This window comes from Aedes aegypti, chromosome 1 (assembly GCF_002204515.2).
Source record: "Aedes aegypti strain LVP_AGWG chromosome 1, AaegL5.0 Primary Assembly, whole genome shotgun sequence".
In the NCBI taxonomy this organism is placed as follows: Eukaryota; Metazoa; Arthropoda; class Insecta; order Diptera; family Culicidae; genus Aedes; species Aedes aegypti.
Window position 1 is genome coordinate 257,049,661 of NC_035107.1, and position 16,420 is coordinate 257,066,080.

Sequence of the window (16,420 nt, forward strand, 5' to 3'; positions counted from 1 at the left end):
GACAGCTGGTGGTGGTAGTTGGCGAAGGAAATAGGAATGAGTGGACTAGAGGCCGAGTAGTTCAAGTGATTCATGCGGATGGGAGAGTTCGGCAAGCCATTGTTCAAACTGCGAGGGGGCTTGTGCGTAGGCCTGTGGCTAGGCTGGCAGTACTAGAGGTTGATGAAGAGAGTAAAACTGGACCTGGTGGCCAGTGTTACGGGGGAGAGGATGTTGATACTGGCAGCACTTCCTGTCACGCTCCAATGACAGCCTGAGCGAACTGTCAAGGAATCCGTCAGTAAGACTGTATGGGTAAAACGAATAGGGCATTGTGACGACCTGTATCGTCATTCTTATTGTTTGTACCGAACTAAGGAACCAACACGTAGTGAAGTGTAGGTCGAATTAAAAATGGATTGTTTCTTATACTATATTAAAATTTGTACTTACAGCTAGTTAAAACTTAAATCTAAACGTTGGATTATCATTCCCGATATAATCCATAAACGTACACGAATTGTAAGTTGAAATAGACCATTTTCGTGAAAAATTTTTATTTGCTCATAAGCTTTCTTTTAATTTACTGGACACACTTTCCCAAGGAACCCATATGTTTTGAAGCCTCTAACTATTGAAAAACTATGAAAAACTGGCGGCACACTAGCTTACCCCACGGTCCACTACAATTTATTTCTCTCCAATATGTTTGGGAACCCCTTTTTCACCTATGATTTTATCTCCACGTTGTGGTGAATTTTGATCAGCTGTTCCACCGTGGTCTCCATTTTGTTCTTCGGATTCGTGATTCTCCTTCTCTGTCTGTCTTTTATCACGCTAAATTCACTGTCCTGCTCTTTGACATTCACTGCTGAAAATGTTGACATATTTTCGTATGGAGTTTCGAGGTTATGTCAGGTGTGCAAAGATCCAACAGGTTCCACCATCGGAGACTTAAGGCTAATTGCCCGCGCCTACATATTCCCCTTTTTTTCTCATGATTCCCCAGAACCATCATGACGAAATCCTTCATGACCACAATAAAGGTTTTCGTATCCAGCATCGAATCGATGCTGCTGTAGAATAACCTAGAATAATTCCGGTGAGTAGCTCTCTCCTGGTTTTGTGGCAAGCGGGTAAGTGGCGACGAAAATTCAACTGCGTGGCATCTCGGTTAATCTATTTTTTAAAGCAGTTTGATCCGAACTGGAAATCCGGAAGCTACGAGGTTTCAATGACTTCTCGATTGGCATGTCATTTGATTTCCCACAGCTTCTGTAGGTATCGGTTCCCGAGGAATAACAACAATATGCTGGCGGGCAGTAAAATCTTCGTCGGCAGTTGCAAAATCAGAAGAGAGTAGGATCCTTTCCGGGGACTATTCGTATAATCAATCGTGGAGTACTACAGCAGCTTCCGGCAAGGAGATGAAGGGGATGTTGTGATTGTGTAGGGTTCCGTATTGGTAGAAGACCATGAATCCGTCCCATGAAGCTACAATGATGGCCATTTTCCGGGAGTCCTTATAATTCAGTTGACGGTGAGGACCACAATTTATAGTAAACAAAAAAAAATGCTGCTCATTTTTTATATCAAGGAAGATTCGCGATTAGGGCTTATCTGACTAATCAATAACAATCAATGAGAAAATAATAAATGAAATTCTTAAGTACAATTTTTAGTCCTAACTGAAGAAAATATAATCAAACTTAAGCCCCTTTTATTTAATTTACGTTTAATGAACCTATTTTCAAAACTCCTATGAATACCACACATATCTATTCCATTTGGTTCTAAAAATATCTTATCAAGTTTCGCCGAAAACGTGCTGCAGAATGCCAGTACAACCCAATCATAAAAGCCTGTCATGGATATCATTTTCAATATCCCCTGTTAGGTGCTTTAAGCCAACGTCAATAATTAAATTCTGGAGCTCGATGTGAAAAGGTCGTAAGTAACAAAAGTAAAAAATCGCGTTTATTTCACCATTTGGTAGATTCTATTCAGCTTATCATGCTGGTTAAGTATCATATCGATATCATATTTCTTCTAAAATAAAAAAAATAAATTGACACTTTGACGTAATTAACAAAAAATAGGAATAGTAAAAATTTGTTCATTCGTCCTATTGCGCATAAGGTCCAATGTAGCAAAAAAACCAAAATTTAAAAAACGCGTATTCGACCTTTTTTCTTTCATCTTGGGTTTACAAAATCCCCCCATAATCAAAACCTGCTAGCTCAACACAGTTAACCATTTACTGGAGCTCGATTTGAAAAGGTCGAATGTGACATTTTTGACTATCTGAGATAACTCTCCATGAAGTTTCTCAAACAAAATTCAATTCCTATTTCAAGCAAATAGCTCAAAAGTGTTCAATATACGTATTAAGACACAAAATGAAATCCCTTTCAATAAACTATCGAACAAAACCATGAAAATACACTCAATGTATTGATTTATGATCATAAAAAAGCTTTCCGTCGATATAACATTGTTTGTTGTTCATTCGACCTAATCGATACGACCTAACGCTAGTCACCGCTGCACTTCGAACGGGTACGTTCAGACGTTTGACATCTGAAAATGTCCATAAGTCAAAGTACGATCGGACTGATTGGTGTCCAGTGAAGTACATACGACCCACCGTTGTAAACAAAAATAGAGAATTTCAAAGAATTTCTGAAGTTTTCTGCATGAAGGTATGTATTTCGTGAAGTTGGCAAATGATTTATGCGATCAGCGATGTTGCTCAGAGCAAATCCCCATCTGCGCTGAATGACTACTGTAGAAAAAATGCAACGGAAGCGATTATGGATGGGTTTGTCGGATGGATAATGGATTCATTGTATATGTTATATCGTTGCAGGAACATTCATAAGGCATCATTAGTACTTCTGCAGTAATGCTAAAGGCCGAAAATTAAACCAAAGTTGAACGAAGAGTGCAAATTGTCACGGAGTGGATCCTTAAACCTTTCCCTAAGGTCTTCCAAACAATCGGAAACGCTGTAACTTGATTTCCTAGGAAACGATACAGCACCAAGTGTTGCTCTGCTGTTTGCCAACATCTCAGTATAAATTTTATTTGCAACGATATAACATATACAATGAATCCATTATCCATCCGACAAACCCATCCATAATCGCTTCCGTTGCATTTTTCCTACAGTAGACATTCAGCGCAGATGGGGATTTGCTCTGAGCAACATCGCTGATCGCATAAATCATTTGCCAACTTCACGAAATACATACCTTCATGCAGAAAACTTCAGAAATTCTTTGAAATTCTCTATTTTTGTTTACAACGGTGGGTCGTATGTACTTCACTGGACACCAATCAGTCCGATCGTACTTTGACTTATGGACATTTTCAGATGTCAAACGTCTGAACGTACCCGTTCGAAGTGCAGCGGTGACTAGCGTTAGGTCGTATCGATTAGGTCGAATGAACAACAAACAATGTTATATCGACGGAAAGCTTTTTTATGATCATAAATCAATAAATTGAGTGTATTTTCATGGTTTTGTTCGATAGTTTATTGAAGGGGATTTCATTTTGTGTCTTAATACGTATATTGAACACTTTTGAGCTATTTGCTTGAAATAGGAATTGAATTTTGTTTGAGAAACTTCATGGAGAGTTATCTCAGATAGTCAAAAATGCCACATTCGACCTTTTCAAATCGAGCTCCAGAAATAATCGCTTGTTTGTTTCGCCCGAATCGCGAAGCACCCCGGATATGAGCGAGCGAGTCAGTTTTCACTGAGAAAAATCTACACGTCAAGGTCGTGTGTTTTACTTATAGATTTGCGCAATGAGGAAAACCACATGATTTGAGTGTGGTAGCCATATGAATTTCATCATTGATTTCATGGTATAATAATATGTGTATCAACATTAGGTTGTCATGTGAAACAAACATGAATTTCCAAATATTAAATCATGAAAACCAACTGATTTGCTTATTGAATTCGAAATGTAGTAGCTTTAGATAGTCATGTGTGATAGAACATAAATGTCAAGGGACTGAAAGAAGAAATTTGGTAGAAAAACTTTTGCTCCCCAAAATATGGATCCGAGGCTCCTCTGCTTGTCGCAAGCTCTCTTGATTTTTTTTTCAAACCCGTGAGCCAGTAACAAGCGGGGCGCCGCAAATCCATAATTTGGGAAGCCAGGGATAAGCATATTCCATTTTTTTTCGAAACTGAAAGCCAGGAAAATCTGTTAGTGGAATCCGATTTCTCTACTAAACTATACATTATAATCAATGTTTTCTTATAGAAAGGTAGAACTCTCGTATATCGGTCAACTTCACTAATAAAAGAAAAATCGAATTCACAAATTTTCATCTAACACTTTCAGCTTCAAAATTTGCTTCTTCTCTTTGGAAGCATGATGATGACTCGTTCGACACGAGGTCCAACCGCAATTCAGTTCACTATGCATTCCATGGGTTGATCACAAACAATTTAGAAGCTTTGAACATGGAAATCGATAGCATAGCTCATGGATTTCATCATAACAATCTCATTGCGCAAATCAATGAATCGACCAACTTGAACATGATGATTATGACACAAGATAACCATAAGCAAAACACACTGAATCCGTGTTGAAGTGATGATCTATGCGTTCATAGGTTGACACATACGAATCTAAAGAGAAAGCTTCGGGAACTTATGTGGAAAAAATATGGAATCCCTGTTGTCGGTTGATGAATCAATCCATGAAGCAAAACACAGGAATTTAATGTGTAACACATACGAAGTTTGCAAGAAAATCATAGCAAATCGATATGGACGTTCATGAATCGATCCATAATTTTAAACACACAGATCGAGCGTGTGGATTTTTATCAGTGTTGTTGTGTGCACATTTGACATTTCATTATGTCTACAAACATTCAATGCAGGGATGTTACTGATCGTTGAGGAAAAATCTCCACTTTGTATACCCATACACGGGAAAAAATTCTGTGGTAAAAATAACTATTTTAGCTGACTACGCCCATTCTTAAAATTACCATGGAAATTCAGACCAATCTACTATGTTTACGGTACACCCCAGCGCATTACTGGTACATTTGACAGAAATAATTTACAACAATTTGATTCCAACTACGGACATAGTAAAATCAAGCGCATTTCTGGTCTGCTGAAAATTGCCGGTGCGAGCGCTTAAGTTAACCCCCTAAAATGGTAGATCTTACCGCACAATTTTTTTGCGTGTAGGGTTAAAACAACTGAGCCGCACGAAGGAATTCACCTCAAATTTGGTGAATACATACATATTCAAAAAATTGTAAGAAAATCAGGAGTGCATATAAAAAAGATCCGAAAGCGTCAATAATCATAAAAAATAGTGTTCTCTGCAAGAAAAAAACACGGAATGCGTTTATCTGAAAATGACGATATACAGTCGCAATTTTAATGAAATTTACCGAATGGTTCAGATTTAGTAAATTTGGAACATTTGCGTCTTTGGACAACGAAAAATTCCAAGCTTACTTGAATTTTGACGTTGCGTTTAAATTGCGCGCATATTTTCTGCGCGTTACCGCCGCCGCTGGATGTGGATTTAAAATGAGCGCCGCAATAATCGCCTTTCAAAGAAAAATATAAAAATGGGGGGTAAGGTTTGACGGAAATGGTCTATTAAAACCTGAGAGAGACTCGCGAAGAGGAAAAATATCAACGTCATATGCAGCCCAGATTCCCCTCTCACGAAACGTCAAATGCAGCCCACCGTTTTCGTGGCTGAAAAAGTGAAAAGTATTGTGTTCAAAGCAAACTGTTATTAAAAACCTCAGTCAGCGGAGCAGTTTTTTCCAAAGTTGCTGATAAATCTAAGCAGAAGATTAATTATTTTTAATGTCTGCTACGTTTGCTGGCATGAAATTTCACTCAAACGGCTATTTATGATTCGATGTGATGCAAACTCAATCATTTTTTGCTGAGAGGTTCATGTGAGAGTTTGAACGGCTTGCGCATAATTGGTATAAACACAAAATGGAATAAGAAAAAAACTCAGCAATCACAAAAAAGAAGACCGTCTTCACGAGTCTCGTCTCAGATTAAAACGTATTGAATGTACTTTAACCTAAAATTTGTATATGTACATGCAGATCCCGCGTGTCAGCGTTTATTATACGGTTAGAAAGTGCGTTATACCCATGCAAACCGATTTTTTGTCAGTACATTACACTCAACTAATAATCCTAAAATTAACATGAAAATAAAATTACAGCTAAAGCTACACTTGAAACAAAACCCTCGAGTGTTGTTATTTACTAAAAGATATCGAATAGGGGTTCGCAACTCTATACCGACAAATCGCTTCGGAAACACAATATGTTAATGATTTTAGGAGAAGCCATTTTGTGATGACGCACCAAATAGCCTTAATATCACCAGCTGCATAACATTTCATTGAAGTTCGTCAATAATGACTTAGTATGTAAGAGGTCAGTTCAGCCGATTATTTACACCTGTGAAAGACGCCCGGAGTCTTCACAACCACCGTCTCATTGTTTCGACTTTGACATTGACTTCGCATACAGAAATATTCCCATCTCATGAGCAGGCGTGAATACTGTTTGGTGCTGCGAAGTCAATAATTTTGCATCTAATGACCGAATAATCCAATTTCTCCAAGTTTTATAGGGCTGGTACACAAACTATGTCACGCTAAATTTCAACTTTTTCGTTTGTCAGTGATTGAACCTTTACATCCCTAATGATCACGTTAACACCTATCACGATGGCATTACATCGAAAGATCCAAAGCAGTTTTCTGTTCAAAATGTAATTCGATGTATCACAGTTGGAGAATAAAATTGCAAAATCAATGACGGATCCTGCCTTCTTAACCCTAATTGATCGTTTAACGATGTGGTCGAAATGTTCGATGGAAATTGAATCAGTGTTGGGGGTTGTCCAATAATTACGTAAGGGGTTATGGGAGGAGGGGTGGTTAGAGATTTCTTACACACCATACAAATTATTTTAATTTTTCATACAAAAACATACTATTGTGGGATGGGAGGGGGTGTCATCGAAAAACAGCCAAGATTGTCCTACGTAATTAATGGGCCGCCCCTTACCTCTGTTTGAACAAACACTGTAAACGTGGAACATGCTGATAGAGGAGAAAACTCGGCGGTGGTTTTAATTTGTTCTAAGTGTTACTTCTGTTTGTCTATGTTCAAACCTGAGAGAGACTCGCAAAGAGGAAAAATATCAACGTCATATGGGTTCATTCAAAAATTACGTAACGCAAAATTTGCCAATTATGGACCCCCTCCCTCCCCCACGTAACAGCTTTTGTATGGAAATTTTTAAATTTTTGTATGAACCGTAACACTGTGTCAGACCCCTCCCTCCCCCTGTTGCGTTACGTAATATTTGAACAATCCCTATGCAGCCCAGATTCCCCTCTCACGAAACGTCAAATGCAGCCCACCGTTTTCATGGCTGAAAAAGTGAAAAGTATTGTGTTCAAAGTAAACTGTTATTAAAAACCTCAGTCAGCGGAGCAGTTTTTTTCCAAAGCTGCTGATAAATCTAAGCAGAAGATTAATTATATCTAATGTCTACTACGTTTGCTGGCATGAAATTTCACTCAAAACTATTTATGATTCGATGTGATGCAAACTCAATCATTTTTTGCTGAGAGGTTCATGTGAAGGTTTGAACGGCTTGCGCAAAATTGGTATAAACACAAAGTGGAATAAGAAAAAACTCAGCAATCACAGAAAAAGAAGACCGTTTTCGCGAGTCTCGTCTCAGGTTTTAACCTGCCAATTATGCGCATGCTGTTCAAATCCTCACATGAACCTCTCAGCCAAAAATGATCGAGTTTGCATCACATCGAATCATAAATAGCCGTTTGAGTGAAATTTCATGCCAGCAAACGTAGCAGACATTAGAAATAATTAATCTTCTGCTTAGATTTATCAGCAACTTTGAAAAAAAAACTGCTCCGCCGACTGAGTTTTTTAATAACAGTTTACTTTTCTACACAATACTTTTCACTTTTTCAGCCATAAAAACTGTGGGCTGCATTTGACGTTTCGTGAGAGGGGAATCTGGGCTGCATATGACGTTGATATTTTTCCTCTTCGCGAGTCTCTCTCAGGTTAAAATGACCCGGTAAAAATTTAATGGTTCACCACAACCGGCAATCGACATCGTCGTTCCCCTCGTCGGTGCATTCGGAAACGTCCGTTTGATTCTCGACCTGTGTTGCTGCATCTGTTTCTGTGTGCGTTTGAAATGCAAATACCAAAATGCGTTTGAAATGCAAATAACAATCGCGGTCAACCCCCTGAAGAAAGCACTTAGTCTTGAAGCCAACCATGGGGTACATTTATTTGCATTAAAACAACGAGCTTCACACTCGGTGGAGTGCAAAATAACAAAAATAACTGTACAACATCAGAAGAATCTGCACATGTGGCAACACTGTTCTCAACCATGAAACCGTTTCCGAAGGGCCCCTCCCTCTGTGACGTTTCTTTTTTGTTCTGACAGCTTCCCGCAAAGACGCGAAGGCAAACCCCAAAGCGCAAACACCGATAAACGCTCGGCGAACGGAGGACGAAGCCAAAAACAAAACGGGGAAAAATCGTCCAAATGTCAACCGGGTCGTAAATTTTCCTGCTGAAAAGAGTGTCGTTATTGTCCTTCGCGGATTTCGGTTTTCCTTGGTGGGAAAATCGTCCTTAAAACGGAACATTTGGTGTGAAAATCTTGGTGAACATCTCGGGGTGTGAAGTGAATTTGGTAGAAGTTCAATTCAGGAAAGGGAACGATGTTTTTCGAGTTGAATGGGCGGCTAATCTGAGCACCTTCGCTTCTTCGGTCATCAGATCGCGCCCTTGTCTCTATTTTTCTTGTGTTGCGAAAGTAGTTTTTTCGGTTCTGGTGCTTTTACAGCGCTTGGCTTGACGTGTGATTATCAATATACAATTCGAATGGTTTTGTGGGTGTCCTGCCGAAGCCGAAGGTGAAATCGGACCGGTTCTCGTTCAGGGGCGTGTCCACTTGAGGAGTGGACAGTTGGCGGCTCTCCGATCCGGAACGGGTCGCGGATTATGGAGGTGGAGTCTACTTTTCCAACGGAAATGTGCCCTTTGTCCGAGAATATGGTTGGCAAACAGAATAATCAGCAGCAGCCTCCGAAGGGGAGCAGTAGCAACGGATCGGTAGCTCCCAAGGCCGAACCCGAGGAGGACGAAGACTTCGATCAGGATCGGCCACGATTGAAGGAGGAACGGTACGCTTATGCTGGCGAAGAACCAGGTTCCATGGATGAGAACCCCAGCAATGGGAAAAGCGGGGACAGTAGCCACCGGTCGGCGGTTCAGTGGATCAACGATGATGACGAGATCGAAATGCTGGATATGTCGCTGACGATCGATCCGCCGAACATCTTCAACCGGGTCAACAGTGCCGACATCATCTACCAGGCGAGACAGAAGAAGTGCAAACTGGTCGGGAAGTACGTGATGGGGGACGTCCTCGGGGAGGGCAGCTACGGCAAGGTCAAGGAGGTGCTCGACTCCGAAACGCTGGGCAGGATGGCTGTGAAGGTAAGGATAGTTTATTCAGGGGTGGCCTCCCAGTCTGGAAATTCTGGAAAATTGGTTTAACCTCGGGAATTTGTTAAAGACTTGGTTGCTATCTTAATGCAAGTCTCTAATTCTCATGGAAGATATCTTAAGTATCTATTTTAACCAAAATGGTAACTTTTTGCATATTTTGCTTCAGTGAATCCTGTTGCCAATTTCAGAGGTTCCAGTAAAATCTCAGTATTACGTGACTATTTCACAGGTTCTTGAGCACTATTCGAGGAAAAGCGTTAGGTTTGACCTCCAAAACTCTCCCTTGGTTGTGCCACTGAATCGTGTTAATGTTACAAAAGTTGTTTGGTACATATTTGAATGGTTATATTTCCATCTAAGTAAACAAATAACCCATAAAACTGTCGAATTCCCGAATGATTAATTCGGTTTTAATAACAGTAATAGAACCACGGATAATCGAACACTTGTATAACCGAGTCTGACCTGTATAACATTTAAATTTTGTATTTTTGTATGTTGAATTGTTTGCAATTCTTTCGAATCGTTTTTTTTTAATTACAGGTCTAGTAACGAATGAGTATCTTGAAATTAGTAACTTTAGAGACAGAAGGGAGACCGAACCGGAAGGAACCAAACTTGAATAAAAAACACAAAACGAAATCTATTAGGAACCATGAGATGAGAGTTTGATTCCTCTTAAAATCAGACCAAAGATTTCTGTTTTTTATTCCTCTTTACATTAGGGTAAAAGCACCGGTTTTGGCCAGCCTAAGAGAAAATGTCAATAAAAATTAAATGGGAAGCCGTATTTCTACTACAAATACGTCAAATGCAAGCTTTCAATTCATATTATGTGTGTAAAATATCAAAACTGAGCTATAACCATTTTTTCGCTTTGAAAATCCCGTTGGACAATATAGGCCGACGGAACCAGTTTCGGCCAGATATTTATCTTCGGTTCCTAAATTGGCCAATCGCATTGATTTCTCATGAGAGTGGCCAAATTAGGAGTGCCCTGGCCAAATTATGTGTATGGGAGTTAAAATCATAAGGAAAAATAATTGTTTTTCTTATGTTTTGAATCAATTTGGATGAGTAAATGAATGTAGCTCTATCATGTAAATGTGATCTACTGAATACAAATGGTTTCATGCTGATAAGCTATGTAAAACGTTGTATAATCCCCTATGGCTACAACTGGCGTATGGCCAAAACCGGTGCTTCTACCCTACGACAAATGATGCTGCTATTGCTGTATGCATTTATTCATGATTTTCTCGAGGAGTTTCATCAGAAATTACTCCAGGAATTGGCCCAAAGGTTTAGATATTACGCCCGGGATCTCCTCAGGTTAGGATAGGTTTCTTTATTTGTAAGATTTGCAGCCCAATGCTAGCTCATCTCTTAAATTTCTTCAGCAGTACATTTAGTGATTATTTTCCATGGAATCGATTCGAGAATTATCCTAGGAAATCCTCAAAAACTTCCGTTTGGAATTTCTTCAAAAATTAAAATAACAGTTTCACCAAAGATGCCTCCAGGGATTTCTTTTTATTTGTCCTTCCTTTTTTTTAAGATTTTAACTAGGAGTTTCTTCTAGAATATTTCCAGGAATTTCTCAGGAAGTCTTCAGGATTTAAAGACATTTGAGTACATGTTCAAAAAAATTCGTGAGGTTTTTCGAAAGCAAATTTTGAAATTACCTCTGATGAAACTTGTGTAATTTTTAAGTCTCCCTTAATGAATAAGGGTTACTAGAAAAACTCATCCTTGAGGGAGTTTTAGAGGAGTTTCTAATTGAATTGATTGGATAATAGAAAAAAATGTATAAATCAAAACTCTGGATAATATCCTGCAACATTTTCTGAAGGCACTACTTGATAAACATCATACAGAATCCCTAAAAGCTCAAAAAATGTGTAGAAGGATTTTCTGAACAAATGCTGCAATGTTAATAAGTATGGAACCTTAAATAAACTGTTGTAGAATCCATGAGATTTTTTGAGAAATGTTTGGAAGAACTGCAGTTGTAATTCTCCGATGAAACACTGGAAAAACTCATAGAAAAATTCTAGAAATCTTGAGTATCTCTATGATGAAGCACAGGGTCGAATTCTTTGAAAAGTTCCCAATAGATTTTCTCGAATAACCCTCGAGGATTTTTGGAGGCATTCTTTGGAGTTACCGTGAATGAAATGAAGTAGAAATTCTTGTCGGATTTCTTGGAAAAAGTCTTGGAATGATGTAGAAATTCTTTCTTAGAAAAAAATCCTGGGGACAGTAATGCCAAGAAGAAGAAAAAGAACGTTGAAGTGCTTGAGAATTTCCTGGAGAAATTTCCCAAGATATTCTTTCAGAAATCGGAATAACTGGAAGAATTGGTAGAAGAATCTAGAAGAATTTCTGGAGCGATCCTTGTAGGAGGCCTTGAAAGTATTCCAAATAAAATCTATGGAGAAACCACTAGGGTAAATCCTGAAGCTTTTTGCGAGAAATCTAAGATGAAATTTTTGAAGAATTAGCTAAAAACACTTGTAACTACGGGGTTGGTGGTCCAATGGCTATCGCTTCTACTTCATAAGCAGAAGGTCAGGGGTTCAATCCCAGGCCCGTCCCTTTCCTCGTACTTTGTAGTCGTATCTTCCACTTGCTTCTATTTTCCACTCTTAATATATCACAGTTGATCTATCACAGTTCATAGCATTTGCTAGAACTCGAGATGGATAAAAAAACCGTTTCCCTATGCTTCCATGCTTTCATCATTATAGCAAGCCTTTCCTTACGCCTGATACATAGGCATTCTGCTACCCAAACAGCAAGCCTCTCTGCCATAAATTATACCTTCCCGCATGAACTGGCGTAGATGGAGGGGTATATCTGGTCTACTGTGGGAGCCAGTTTAATGCATCATAAATTCCTCCCACTTCCCCTCATTGGTCTGCATTCTGACGTGGCAGGCGCCATTGTTGCCTAAAAATAGAAGATCACCAGCACTTATACACTGAGGGTGTCTGTTAGTCGCAAACAGTCATCTGGTTGATTCCTTGTGTAAGTGCAGCTGATCTGGCGATACTGGAGTAGCAACCACGGGCGGCCAATCAAGCTCAAGCTCAATTAGTTAAAAATTCTTGTAACAGTCTCTGAAGGTTTCTCTGGAGCCTGTCTAATTTTCCATCAGAATTCTCTGCAAGCAAGGCACAGAAAAAGAGACTTTAGAGACCATGCGGTTAAGAAAATAAAGACTGATCAATACTACACAAATTCAATTCCTGGATGTCGTCCGATAGTTTTCAAGGAATTCCTGCAGAACATTATCTAGAGGTCTGATTGATTGTTTAACAATTATCTAGCAAGTAATCTAGAAACTCCTCCAAGACTACCTCAAGAGTCCAAGATTTCATACAGAGAACTTTGTGATTTTTTTTTCAATTTAAAACATAATTAAATAAATACATACAAAATAATGTCGTAATGTCATAAAGAATTATAAACATATATCCTAAAAATATCGCGTAATTTATGACCTCGCCCTAAACGCCATTGGTAAGTGTGTAGCTTGTTGGTATATTGAGCAAACGAATGAATATATGTACACGTTATTTGACAATGCCGCCACGAAAAGCAAAACCTTCCCTATCTCCGAGTGGTCATAGTTTTATAGTTGCCTGTCTCGCATCAGTTATGCGAGAAATATTCTTTTTTATTTCTTTTGAGCGTGTCACTGGTGTGACAGCCTAAGGCCAGGGTTGGCCCATCTCGCCTAAAGCATTATTAGGGAAAGGTTTGGTAAGATTCTTATCTCGCAGTTTCAGTTTGTTTTCCTCGTTTGTTTGGTAACCGTTTGGCCTCTTCTTGGTCTCTTTAGACAAAAGAAATGTAAAGCTCCTATTTTCAAGATACTTTGTCGCTATCAGCCCTGTCTCTTTTTTAACCAAAATGGTATCTTATGCCACTGTTTGACGTTTTTCCTTGTAGTGAATTCTGGTCCAAAAGTTTAGAGGCTGCAAAGAAAGTTCAAAGACTTCAGCTTTCTTCAAAAATTCTTTGAGGAAATGCTTTAGGAGGTCTGTTTCCATTTAGAGCTTTCTCACGAGTTTTCTCAGGAATTCGACCAGAGATATTTCAAGACATGTTTACAGGAGTTTCTCCACAACTCCAAGCATTTTTTCCCGTGGTTATCCTTAAACAAATTTCAATTCATGGTGGAATTCTTGAAGGTATTTGCAATCATATATCTCTCCTTGTTCTTCTCAAAAAAAAAAAACAATCGAAGAAAACATCAGCAACTTCGAAGTCACGATCCTTGAACGGTTTTCATGGAAGAATTATTTAAGAAGATCGTTAAAAAATCAATAAATGATTTTCTGAGGAAATATACGGGGTAATACCTGAAGGTAACTTTAAGCAATTCTTGAACAACTTGAATATCCATTTGTCGTACTTTTCAGAGAATATCATCCAGTTAGAGTAAGATGGGGCAAAAGTTCGACCTTAGTGGAATGATTATAACAGTTGAAAAGAAAAAAAAACACGCAATGAAACTTCAACATATTGGCTACAATGTTGCTTAACAAGTTTGTGTCAAAATATTTACCGAATCTAGTGTGGGGTAAAAGTTTGCTGATTGGAACACAAAATATGATTACTTTTATGACAGGAATACTTTACACCAGCCATAAACCTTTGTTTACAGAAAAATCTACACTAAACTTTATAAAAAAATTACATAAAAAAGGGTAATTGAAATAGAAACATATCCAATAATTGTAAGTAAATGAAAAACCGAATTTAGTACTATACCATTTAATTCCACTAGAGTTTGTATCCTTTGACAGATACGTGTATTTCGACCTCAACTGTAAGGCCGTCTTAAGTGTCGTGTACTTACTAGACTCCTGGTATAGTAGTAAATTCGGTTGTTCATTTACTTAGGTATTCCACTGAACAGCTCGAAGAATTGTTATCAAAAATAGCAGTTTTTCGCAAAACTAAGTAAAAATGTGAAATTGCGGTAACTTTTTTCGCACAATTGGGCATAATTCTATAAAATTAGAGGTTATATGTAGGTTTGAGGTAGTTTGCCAATTTTTCGCGAAATTTTTGAACCGCTGACTCGAACTTTTTCCCCACTACCGTGAACGTACCATATTTGACGCGGGTCCAAACTTGACGCATTTTCTCATTAATTGTATCATAAATTAATTCTCATTCAGACTAGCACTCGAAAATTTATTACTTAATCTTCATTTACATGTTATTGAAGGATTCCAATCGAAAAATGTTTATCTTTGATTAATAATTGGCAAAAAATAAAATTTATTTGAAAATGTATCCGACAAGTGCGTCAATTTTTTCATTCCTTAGTGAATGTGCTAAATATTGTTAATCAATTTTCGTGAAAATATTATGCTGTTTTACAGCAATATCATCAACAACAGTCAGTAATATTATTTTATTCGTGAATTGACGTCGAAATTTTTCTATTTTTAAGCTTTCAGACATATTTTTGTATGAAAATCTTGTGCGTCAAGTTAGGCACTCAATGTTCCTTATTATTTGCTATTTCGTTTAGCATGTTTTGTTGGATCGAAAACAGGAAAAAAAATTATATATATCGTGCTTGCCTTCAAACAATCCGTCCGCGAAACAACCTAATGATTTATGTAATCGCATGTAAAAAGTCATCCATATATTACGTAACATTTTTAGGGAGATGAGGGGGTTCAGAGTACAAAATATTCGCACTTTTCATTGAAAAAAAATTGGCCGAGGCTAAGAGAGGTTGAAAATTGTGCAATTCATCGCGGTTTATGGACGTCCCCTAATGTTTTAAGGAAGCTTCAATAAATTCGTCAGGAGGTGAGGTGTAGGTTCAATGGTTTGTTTCGTATAATTTATAATAGGGGGTGTCCATGAGATACGTGTCACAAAAACATACCACTTTCTACAACAACCCCGCCCATCCGCCCTACGTACCACTTTTTATATGGAACCTTCAAAAACGTGTATGATTCGTCACATCTTGCAGAACACCTCCTTCCCCCTAATAACATGACGTACTTAATGTATGACCCATATATGGTTCTCGATCTATTCTGAGGCCCTTACTGCCGTTGGTTCTACGCATATTTGTCCCGCGGTCCATTAGGGTTACATAGAACATGAGACAAGTATGCGTAGTTCACGTGTTATAAGTAAGGAAGATTCGACGACCATTTTTGGAACCGGCTTCGTTCTAGTTTTTGACCAATTTGTCCTTATTTTAGCAACTACCTTTTCCTTTTCAGTTTTCAAACCTTTCCCTTGTTTGATATCACGGCGAAAATACATTAAACTAAACAATAATGCTTGACTATGGATTGAACTCAATCGCCGGTTTTATTTTCTACACTTTAACTAAACGCATATGCGAGAGTACTACCAGATGACGTCAATCAAAACTTTTTCCAAAGGTTCTAACTTTTATGTCCACTCTAAAGCGTTTTTTTCAATTAATTGAACTGTTGAATATTGCAGCTCTTGTATATTTTAAAATTTAGCAATTATTTTTTAGTGCGTCAAATAAGGAACATAGTGCGTCAAATTAGGCACATTGAAGAATTGATGCGTCAATTAAGGAACCTAATGTCACAGACAAACAGACGTAACACTTAGAACAAATGTCGAACAAAATCATAGTCACGAGGACATGTACGCCCAATGCTAAAATCGGTATGTTTGGCCGATAGGCCAACAGATGGCGGTAGTGTGCAAACGTCAAACACGAACAAAAACGATGCGAGCGCTGCGGGTGGTGAATCGGCCACCTACCATATTTTTGAACCGACCGTTAAAAAGGTGGTCGATGGCCAA

General features: G+C 38.4%; 1 protein-coding gene across 1 annotated transcript in view; it reads left to right on the forward strand.

The window, feature by feature from the left end:
- Positions 1–8,567: 8,567 nt before the first annotated feature.
- The window catches only part of LOC5567293 (serine/threonine-protein kinase stk11), a 35,512-nt gene continuing 27,659 nt past the window's right edge, over positions 8,568–16,420 (forward strand). The window contains exon 1 of the mRNA XM_021837622.1: positions 8,568–9,574. Within this exon, the coding sequence (XP_021693314.1) occupies positions 9,077–9,574 (498 nt within the window). The 5' untranslated portion in view covers positions 8,568–9,076. The remainder of the gene's footprint in view (positions 9,575–16,420) is intronic.